The sequence below is a fragment of the Octopus bimaculoides genome, chromosome 6 (assembly GCF_001194135.2).
Source record: "Octopus bimaculoides isolate UCB-OBI-ISO-001 chromosome 6, ASM119413v2, whole genome shotgun sequence".
Taxonomy (NCBI): domain Eukaryota; kingdom Metazoa; phylum Mollusca; class Cephalopoda; order Octopoda; family Octopodidae; genus Octopus; species Octopus bimaculoides.
The window spans coordinates 70,419,091-70,430,883 of record NC_068986.1 but is presented as its reverse complement, the minus strand read 5'-3'; the positions used below and the strand labels follow the sequence as shown (position 1 = coordinate 70,430,883).

The window sequence follows — 11,793 nt, the reverse complement described above, 5'->3', positions numbered from 1 at the left end:
CTAGGAGCAACTATATGGTCATTCATGACTGAAGAGGGTCCTTACCCTTTTTTATATATATATATATATATATTTATTTTGCAAGATTTTTGATGTGAAATCCTGTGTTTAAACAGATAATGTTGCATTTGGGGATGGTCATGTTGCCAGTTTAGCCAATAAAAACACACGCACTGTATATTTGGTGTTAATTTGCTTCAGCTTTATATTACATTACATTACATTAATCATATTTCGGCCAGAGTTCTTTCATCACACTTCTGTGACTTCATCAGTGGTCCTTTGCTTTCTTCTTTCTTATATGTGTCCCTCCTCGCTAACGACACATATAAGAAAGAAGAGCAAAGGACCACTGATAAGGTCACAGAAGCGTGATGAAAGAACTCTGGCCAAAATATGATTAATGTAATGGGCTGAGGTGGTGAGGCAAGACCTTCGTACATTGGGCCTCACCGAGGCGATGACTACTGACCGAGACCTTTGGAAATGTGCTGTGCGTGAGAAGACCCGGCAAGCCAAGTGAGATCGTTGCCAGTGCCCCTGGACTGGCTCTTGTGCGTGTGGCACATAAAAGACACCATTTCGAGCATAGCCGTTGCCAGTATCGCCTGACTGGCCTTCGTGCGGGTGACACGTAAAAGCACCCACTACACTCTCTGAGTGGTTGGCGTTAGGAAGGGCATCCAGCTGTAGAAACTCTGCCAAATTTAGATTGGAGCCTGGTGTTGCCATCCGGTTTCACCAGTCCTCAGTCAAATCGTCCAACCCATGCTAGCATGGAAAGCGGACGTTAAACGATGATGATGATGATGATGATATAAGTAAGTAAGGAGATGAAGAATGAATATAGTACAGCTTAATTATTTGTTACAATTGTTTCTGTACCACACCTTACATGTACATAATTCCTTGTGAAAGGCTATACATGTGCATGGCTGAATATATTTGAGTGCCACTTCATTAGACTAACATTAAATAATGCCTATTTGCATCATCGAAAGGATAAGTGTTTTGTGTTGCTTATATAGGGAGGAAACAGGACAATGAGTACCAAAATAATAATTATGATGTAAAAAGATAACCTTCGCAGCAGCCTCCAAGAGATGGTATCTCAATAAAGACTCACGTGGTTGCGAGAACTCAGTACTACGAGTCAACTTTATGAGTGTAATGGGAAATACTACTACTAAATAATGATAATAATTTTTTTGTTTATTAGTCACAGAGACTATTTAGTACAAAACAAAGACAAAGGATGGTGGGAATTGACATAAAAATGTGTAAAAATTAAAACAGCAATGATTTTAATTTTTAACAAACAGTTCTAAAATGGAGGGGAAAATGCCACCCCCAGATTCCAAAACGCCCTACACACACCATAGCAAGTGCTCCTCTCACTTCCTTACTCCTTATGTTACAGACACCAACTTAAAGTAAACCCACTCATTCAGACCATCCTTGCTATACTCACTCACCTTTCAACAAATTTACTGAAGGACAACACTGCACTCTCAGCCCCACCCTTTTCAAATGGAATTTAAAATAGTTGATGAGGGTTTGGCCAAAGAGTAATGTATGTTTTGCAATCTCGTTTACCACACAGCCTCTTTCGCCATAGCTACCAAATAGAAGAAAACTATTTGCAGTTTCCCTGACTGAAGGAAAGCAGTGATACAAGTAACATTGATAAGACATTGGTCAGTAATAAATCACAAATGGAAGTAGTAATAAATTTAGAAAATGTTATGGGCCATGATGGTAAAAATATCACCATTAGTAACAATAACAATCAAATTAAAAATAAAAACATTAAAATAAATAATAATAATGATCCTTTCTACTGAAAGCACAAGGCTTCAAATTTGGGGGAAGGGATTAAGTCGATTACATTGGCTCCAGTGTGTGACTGGTACTAATTTTGTTGACCCCGAAAGAATGAAAGGCAAAGTCAATCTCGGTGGAATTTGAACTCAGAACATAGTGATAGGCAAAATACCGCTAAGCATTTTGCCTGGTATGAATAATAATAATATTATTATTATTATTACTGTTATTATTATTAATAATAATAATTTCTACAAAAGGTACAAGACCTCAAATTTGGGGGAGGGGGCTAGTTGATTACATTGACCCCAGTGTTCAACTGGTATTTATTTTACTGACCTCGAAAGGATGAAAGCAGTCAACCACAGCAGAATTGGAATTCTGAACATTAAGATGGACGAATTGCCACAAAGCATTTTAAAGGATGAAGGGGGGCAATACAAAGACAGACATAAAGTGTGAGGGTTTGCATATAATGGAATGGTAAAATAAAAAGTATACATGGCATACATTAGAAGAAGGGAAGTATACATAGTGTATGACACTTGGGAAAAGAGGGAGAAAAAAGTTATTGTGATGGGCTCCCCACTGATAAAGGAGAACATCTAAGGATAATCAAGGAACCCCACCATCCAAGATCACCCTGAATACCAAAGATGAGAGCCCTCTCCAACTTCTTTCTTCCGACTCACAGGTTTACACTGAGTGTGGTACCATCCACTCTTGCTGTTTTTGCAACTTTCACCCACCATTTCATAAATTCACTCGAGGACAGCACCTCCCTCTCCACCCTCACTTTCCATTTCAAACGAAACCTGAAAAAGTCAATGAGAACTTTGCCAAAGGAGAATGTTTCTGTCCTCATTCCTTTCAGGTTTGTCCACCAGATAACTTATTTCGCCACAACCACCAGACAAAGGAAAACTGCTTTGCCAGCCTGATTAAAGGAGGATGGTGGGGCAATCATCATTATGGACTCAGATGACAGACAGATCTGTCCTACATGTGACAGCAGCTGTTCGTCATAACTCCACAAGTCAGCAATGCCTGGACACTGAGTGAGAACATGCAGAATGGTTTTGTTGCTCTGTGAGAACCTTGGACAAGCTCGTCTGACAGCATATCCATGCCTGTAGAGTTTATCTCAAACTGGCAGTGCCCCACCAGTAGTACTACCAGGCCAAAGACATCTGAAAATTATCCATAACAGTCCCTGACCAGAAAGTCCTCCAGAATAAACTTGCCAGTTTGTCTTCGCCGATGCCTAAGGTCTCCCCAAGGATGTCATTGTACTTCCTCACTACTAATCCTCTGCAAACATCTCAAGTGGAACATGCACTGATCCTATTGCCCAGCTTGTAAAGGACAGTGGGTGCCTGATAACATTCTAAGTTCCAGGCACTCAGTCTCGGCCTATCCTATACTCAGGACTGCAGCTCCGTCAAAGAGATGAGCTGCAGAAAGGCGTGTCCCACAAACAGCCCCCACACATTCACCTTCTGAAAATTGCTCCAGGTGGTGCAACCTGAGTGCACGTATGTGCATTAAAAGCCATGGCATGCCTAAGCTGGCACGCAAAGGAAGTTGGCAGCAGACTGACTGCCTGACCATTGGAATGCATCCCTTCCACAAGAAAAAAAACAATCTAATCAAGTAGTAACTGGGGCAAGGTATGACGGTCAGGCAATAAATAATGATAGAGGTGATGTAGGCATTTGCCACCTCTGCCCGACCTTTCAGGGACAACTTCCTCTATGCCCATTTCTGGGTAAGAGAGGTCACACTGTTTGTCACCTCTTCCCAATTCTTATCCACCTGGAAATTGGGACCAAGCTAGACCTTGAGCAGTTTAACTGATCTGTCAGTCCAGCATCCAACACCGCCCTCTGATGACATTGATTTGCCTCTCCAGGTTCCTAGTCACAATCCCACTAACTTGTTGGCATTGATTTTAGTCCCTGCCACCGATTCATATTCCTTTACAATGGAGCTGACCTTCTCCACTTCGGAGGCGTCCGACACCATGATGGTGATGTCTGCTTATGCAGACACTCCCGTCTCGAGACCAATTTCGAAAGGGAGGATTTTAGTAAGACATGCCTTATGCATCTTTTAATGATCAATTTGTTTGGGCATTGTACAAACGAGTAGTGTCTGCAGAGATAAAAACTGTATAATGAGGGTTGTCTATTTACTTTTAAGATGTCTGTGTAGAAACAAAACTCTCAGATAAAGTGCGAAAGAAATTAAGGTGAAAGAACTAAAAATTAAAAGAAATAATATAGAAATGAGGAAGTATGGGAAAAAACACTCCGAACAACTGGAAAATCCATCCTTGTGTACTGAGAATGATACCTCAAAGTGAATGATAATTAAATAAAGTTTATGGGTATGGGTTAGAATTAAAAAGTGATGGTTTATAAGCTATTATTATTGGAAAAGTGCTCACAGAAAATCTTTGAGGGTTGTGAAAGTACTATTACCAAACCTCCAAGTAGAGGGTGAATTTTATGGCAATATTGGAGGAGTTTGGAGTTCTGATCCAGTTTGGGTTAAACATAAAAAAAAATCAAGGAAATTAAAATTTAATTTGACAATCCCTTCTCCTAAAATTGCTGGCCTTGTACCAAACTCTGAAACCATTGTTTAGCTGAGGTAATCTGGTTCAATGTCAGAATCCCAAATCCAAAAAATCTGGTATATTTTAATTCAAATTAAAATAGGTTTTCTGTTTAGAATTTAAAAAAAAACAACAACTATGGAAGATAAAGGGATATAGAATAACATAATATAACCTCATATATTAATATAACAGTAGGGTTGTGTAAAAACTACAACACAGACATAATAGTATATAAGAAATAAAGATATAAAATCATGGAATTTAAAAGTATAGAAACTTAGAAAATGAAAACTATACAACTATATGAGGGAGTGCTGAACAGTTCATGGCTTTAAGGGTATCGCAAAGTGCCTGCTTGGAGGTTCAACCTTCTGAGTTCTTTTACAGGGGGCTTACAAAAACTGAAGAACCGCTGGAATAAGTGTGAATCTGAGAGGGGAATATGTTGAATAAAATCATAATCAACTGATCCTCCTGTATTTTCTTTTACCCAAAGCCAGGAATTTTTCAGCAGTCCATTGTACATGTGTGAAAACATAAATGTCACATTGTTAGACATAAAGTATAAAATTGCAAAAATACGCAATATATATCAAAATATTGATATGTGAACAAATATGAAAATAGCTTATAAACAATGTTAGAAAATATAGGGGAATGTAAGAAAAATACCAGGAAAAATATTTGAGAAAATATTAGAAAATATACAAGTCATTGTATGATATGTATATCTTTTATGCTTTACTTGTTTCAGTCATTTGACTGCAGTCACACTGGGGCACTGGCTTGAAGCATTTTAGTCAAATGATTCAACCTGAGTACTTATTCTATTGAATCCTTTTGCCAAACTGTTAGGTTACAGGGAGATAAACACATCAACACCAGTGAGTAGATGGAAAATGAAAGCAGCCTGTTGTATAATATAAAAACCCTCATGAATACAGCATGCTTTGGTTCTTCTCTGATGAGAAATCCTTTGACCAAGACCAAAAGTCTAACAGGAGAAAAAACAGATGATTATGTGCAGATCCTTCTGATGCCTTCAGAGTGATGTGCAGCAAGTTTCCAGCAACTGTGATTAATTTTGGGAAGTAATGAAAGTTATGTCATTTCAACTCACATTTTTCCATCAGGTCTTAGAATTAATTACTGGATGATATGTTGAGCTGCTGAAGGGAGTTGTTAAGCCCTTGATGGATGATGTATGTAGTGGAAGGCCATATGTGTTTCAATACGATCCAGCACCTTCTCAGCAAAGCTCAACTAACCCAGAAATTGATGTCAGATAATCTTTATGTTCATATAACACTCACGTTGCGGCCTCCAAACTTGTCATATTCGGAAATGTGCTGTGTGTGAGAAGACCCGGCAAGCCAAGTAAGATCGTTGTCAGTGCCCCTGGACTGGCTCTTGTGCGGGTGGCACATGAGATGCACCATTTTGAGCGTGGCCGTTGCCAGTACCGCCTGACTGGCTCCCGTAGGATTTTCGAGCGAGATCGTTGCCAGTGCCTCTGGACTGGCTTGTGCGGGTGGCACATAAAAGACACCATTTCGAGCGTGGCCGTTTTCGTGCGGGTGACACGTAAAAGCACCCACTACACTCTGAGTGGTTGGCGTTAGGAAGGGCATCCAGCTGTAGAAACTCTGCCAAATTAGATTGGAGCCTGGTGTTGCCATCCGGTTTCACCAGTCCTCGGTCAAATCGTCCAACCCATGCTAGCATGGAAAGCGGACGTTAAACGATGATGATGATGATGATGATGAAACCCCATGGACAACTACATTTGGAGCATTGTCGACATCCTCACAAAAATTAATTTATTCTTTATAAATCTGCATTATTACAGACACCAGTCATGTATAAAAAAAAACAACTCCCACCAATATGGTATGATATACTCCATTGTGATATTACTTTTGGCATAAATCTATGCAGCAGAATAGATCACAGAAGTTACATAAACATATATACAATAATCCCTTGCCATATCGCGGTTCACGTATCGCGGTTTATTATTTAAGCTTACATTGATTCCTCCATGGTGTTGTTTTACATTTATAATAAAATAAATACATACAAATTATATAAAAAATATATATATATAAACAGTACAGTACTTTTTCTACTTTGCAGATTTTCACCTATTGTGGTGGGGTTTTGGAATGTAACACCTGCAATAGTGAAGGAATTACTATATACATGTGTTAAAATGACAGCGAAATTTTGAGGAGGCTTACCTCAGTACTCTGTGAATCAATAATTTTATTAAATTCAGATTCTGGACATTGTACCAGATGCATAGACACAGAAGTATCATCTCCCATTTTTGGATTAACTAAAAAAGAGGAAATGGAAACTAAGTTAAAGAAAATGCATGGGCCTAATAATTTTAAGCACAAATATAATCATATTTATAAAATTCTGAATTAAAGCAATATGTTTATCAAACAGAGAACCAGTGTAAAACTGAAATTATATATTTCAAAATTATTAGAATTTAAATATCTTTATATGTTTTTGAAAAATTTTGACAAATTTTCGTCCACAAATTTCTTTCACAAATTTTCCATTTAAAAAATTGCTGCAGATTGATGGAATGCTAAGAATCACAGCTTTATGTTCAGAGTCAGTATGATATATTGATGCCTAATTAAGAGAATAAGTTACCAATATAAAACTAGTAAACAAGAACATTTGAAGATCTTGTGAAGAGTAAAGAACGCTCAGCAGAATTTGAACTCAAAGTAAAGACAGACGGTCATAATATACAAACATTTCTCATGGCACCAGTACACAGTTTTATGTTTTCCTTGAATTTTTTACGGGTCCAACTAATAGCTATGAATGTATATCAGTTTTATTACTGAACAAGATTTAACACACTATCAAATAAATTAATTTTTTTTTCCACGAAGACATATTAGGATGGAAATTTAAAGAAATCTTAAATTTATTTTTTTCTAATTGTATATTTTTTCTTCAGTATCTGGTAATTACTTCTGTAGTTGTTCTACATGCAATGCAGTTTCATTGGCTGATAACTTTAGCTGATTCGGGTGTCCACTTACATTCAAATCTATTCAATGAAAGTGTCTGCTTACATTGAAGTTCATTCTGGCCTCATATGTTTGTGAGTAGCCACCAGTATTGAAATGTACAGGAAGGAGCTGCAAGGGGAAGCTGAAATTCACCTTAAAGGCTTTCAATCGATCCCCACTATTAAATACTTCGTATTTTTATAACCAATTTTCTGTCTACCAAGTTGTACAGTCCCTCGTTTTTCATTAAAAAAAAAGAACTAAAAAAAAAAGCTACAGCAGTTTTAACAGTTGATATTCTTTTGCTTTACAACTTCGTGTCAGTCGAGAGTCAATTACGTAAAAAGTTACAATTAATGAAAAACATCATGTTAATATATGAAGTTTGAAAAACATCATGTTTAACATAGAAAGTTTCACTCATCATTATTATTAATAATGTTATCCTTCACTACCAGTAACAACAATCAATTTCCATAGTTTTATCATTGCCATTATTACTGAAATTCCTCCGTTTTCACATATTGACCTGTAACAGCAATCCATGGGAAATAACTCTTCATTTCTTATGTTTTTTTTCCGTAACCGAATTTTTATTCCACTAAAATTCCATTCTATCAAGTTTATAGACGTGGGTTCGAGTCCCTTGAGCAGCTTTCGACTTTTTCTATCCAAAGGTTTTTTTTTAAACCTCAATATTTGTATGCTATAGTGTCGTTTGCTTTGAAATCCCTTGTTCCAAAAAATTATTTTACCTTCTCTTAATGTTTATAGATTTTCGACATCAACAAAATCTTTTATCTGTTACTCGTTTCAGTCATGAGACTGCAGCCATGCTGGAGCACTGCATCGAAGAATTTTTAGCCAAAAGAATCGATTCTAGTATTTATTTTTTCTAAAGCCTGGTACTTATTCTGTTGGTTTCTTTTGCCAAAATGTTAGGTTACAGGGACATAACCACACCAGCACCAGTTGTTAAGCAGTGGTGGAGCACACAAATACAAAGACACACACACACACTATATCTATATGTGTGTGTGTGTGTGTGTGTGTGTGTGTGTGTGTGTGTGTGTACCGGGTGTAACAACGAAATTGTCCCGCTCACAATTTCTTAAAACCAAATAATCAAATCGATGTGCAATTTTCCATTTTTCCAGATAAGACATATGGCTATACTGACATCAGTTTTTGTAAGAATCAGTAAAATAGCCATTGAGATATTTAGTTAGAAATAGAACAGGCTGAAATCGTTTTGTGCTAGCCTCACCATGTCTTCTCAACTGAGCAATGTTGAGCGGGCTAAGATCATCTAGGCCTTCAGAAATAATACCAACATCCATTCTCTGGCTTCCATCTTCAAAGTCCATTCAAGAACTATCAAGGGAATTGTGAATAAGTTTGAGAAAGAGGAAATAGTAGAAAGGAAAACTGGATCAGGAGGTCACAACCACAAATGGGATCATCATTTCAATCTGGATCTCAAGAGATCAATCAGAAGAGATCCAACTCAATCCATAAAATATTTGGCATGTAAAAGAGGAGTTTCGGCTATGAAAGTTCCAAGAGTAGTGAGAGAAGACTTGAAAATGGAATTGTAGTGAGACCAGTGAGACACCTTGTTACTCCAGGACAAAAGGTTAGAAGGTTGGAGAGGGTGAATATCATCTTGAACAAAATGAAACATAATCCTGGAGTGATCTTTTACACAGATGAGAAGAATTTCACCCAAGATACACACACAAGACACAACAGCCGCATTCTGGCTTCACTTTCTCACACATACACACACACACACACTTATACACAGAGGACCAGTTCAAGGTACTGGCAACTGGGACAGTCATCCAGGGCACTAAGGAGGGCATAACAAACGCAGAAATTATACTTGCAAGAGCACTGAAGTTCAGTTTGGGTGCTAGAATATATACAGACACACACACATATACACACAAACATGCATACATATACACACAAACATGCACACATATACACACCCACATGCACACATATACACACACACACACATATGCACATGCACACACATACACACTAATGCACATGCATACACATATACACACGTACACACACACACACAAGTAAGATTTAGTTTAATTAGGTACTTAAAGTGAGGCACTTTGTCAGTTGGGATAATATACACACACAACAATATTACGTAAATATCAAACTTGGTATAGAAGGACCGGCCGAATGATATTCATGCAGCGTATGTAGACAATAAGACCCAGCTGAGTAAAGAAATCTGCTCTTGAGCTATTCTGTCAACTGAAGTAGTAGCAGAATTGCTGAAAATGTTTTGCTCCATGGATTTTAAACTATATTAAATCAGGCCAAAGTATCTTAGGCCTGATGTGTATCCTTCGTTGAGTAGTTACTACTTTTGAGGTTCTTTGGCCTGATGAGTAGCTAGTGGAGTACCCCTTGAGTTATTGCTACTTCCAAAGTTCTGCTAGCAAGGAAACAGATGTAGCCTGGATTTTATCTACTCCATTCCTTAATTTTGGATTTTCATTCACATACATAGCAACCCCAGTTTCAATTTGTGAACCATTAAATAACTTTTTTCAGCTTATCGAATTTTGATATGGGAAAAATTTACAAACTTCTATTTCAATAAGCCACTATTATTTTTTTATACCTGCTTGAAATTTCCTACACCTGGACCCTAGGATCTTACCTTTACAAACCATTATATATATATAGTTGAAAAAGGGTTGAGTCCATATAAACCAAAAAAGAAGTAAATAAAGTTTGAAGAGGCACAAAAGTATATTTTAGAGAATGTTTAATATTTTTGTTATAGTTCGTCTGTCTTTACGTTCTGAGTTGAAATTCCACTGAGGTCAACTTTGCCTTTCATCCTTTCGGGGTAGGTAAATTAAGTACCAGTTGTGTGTTGGGGTTGATCTAATCGACTAGCCCTCTCCCCCAAAATTTTAGGCTTTGTGTCTAGAGTAGAAAAGACTTTTTTTGTTACAGTGAGTGATTTAAAATATAACCGGTTTCGATGTATCAATCTTATTAAACATAGAAACCAGTTATATTTTAAATCACTCACCGTAATGAAAATATTATACATTCTCTAAAATATACTTTTGTGCCTTTTCCAACTTTATTTACTTTTATATATATATATGTGTGTGTGTGTGTGTGTGTGTGTATATATATATATATAAACCCAAGCTTAGGGAATGGAGTAGATAAAATCCAGGCTGCATATGTTCCCTAGCTAACAGAACCCCAGAAGTAGTAATTATTCAAGGAGGGGTACTCCGCTAGCTACTTATCAGGCAAAAGATATCTTGGTCAAATGAAGGTTACATTGTCATGAAGTGATTGTATGTTAACTTGCAGAAGATCTGATTGAAAATGTGTGGAAAGCACAGAGTAAGAGAACAAAAAGGAAAGTATATATGTGGAGAAATAATATACAGGCGTGGGCAAATGTCTAAAGCTGTTAAGAAAATTCTTATTCTTTTGACAAAAATTTACAACTTTCTATGTCAATAAACCACTTTTGTTACCAGAAGCTTGTCTTTTATACCTTCTATGGACTGCTTGAAGCTTACTAACTTCTTATACCTGGATCATTGGCATTCACCTTCACACACACACACACACATATGTATGTATATTAGGGTGATGCAAAATAACTTATTTCAAAAACTTGAAGATACCTTCTAATTTTATCTAATTCAGTGCAAAAATGCAACATGCAAAATTTCAGTACAATTGAACACATTTTAGAGGTTGCTACCATCCACTGAACATTTTGTACATTGTTATTTTTCAGTTTGTATTTATTGTACATTTTCTGTCTCCTCACCATCTTCTACTGGCCCTGGCATACAACTGTTTAAGAGATTCAAAGCAAAGTGGGTGGAAATTGACAAGAACAATTACCAAACAGCAACAGATGACCCTAACATTGCAGTGAATATCTCAGATGCTGAAGAAATCATTCAATTTGCTCAAGCTCAGCTTGATGAATAGCAGCATTATGATGACTACAAGAGTGGAGGCGCAATGGCCCAGTGGTTAGGACAGTGGACTCGCGGTCATAGGATCGCAGTTTCGATTCCTAGACCGGGCGTTGTGAGTGTTTATTGAGCGAAAACACCTAAAGCTCCACGAGGCTAATTTACTGCATTAAAATTTGGATATTTAAATCTCAGTTTAAACTGAGAGAGAGGAAAAAAGACTGAGAGATGTTTGCTGCTTTTCAGCTGCGATATACATCAGATAGTGGTACCTGGCATCCATACTCTCATGCGCCCCCCCCCCCCC

The 11,793-nt window shown here is 37.4% G+C and overlaps 1 protein-coding gene across 4 annotated transcripts in view; it reads right to left on the bottom strand.

Annotated features, from left to right (window-relative positions):
* LOC106880743 (uncharacterized) overlaps positions 1–11,793 on the bottom strand; it is a 118,003-nt gene that overhangs the window by 69,720 nt on the left and 36,490 nt on the right. For all 4 annotated transcript variants that reach the window (XM_052968851.1, XM_052968852.1, XM_052968853.1 and 1 more), the window contains exon 2: positions 6,688–6,785. In XM_052968851.1, coding sequence (XP_052824811.1) covers positions 6,688–6,785 — 98 coding nt within the window. The remainder of the gene's footprint in view (positions 1–6,687; positions 6,786–11,793) is intronic.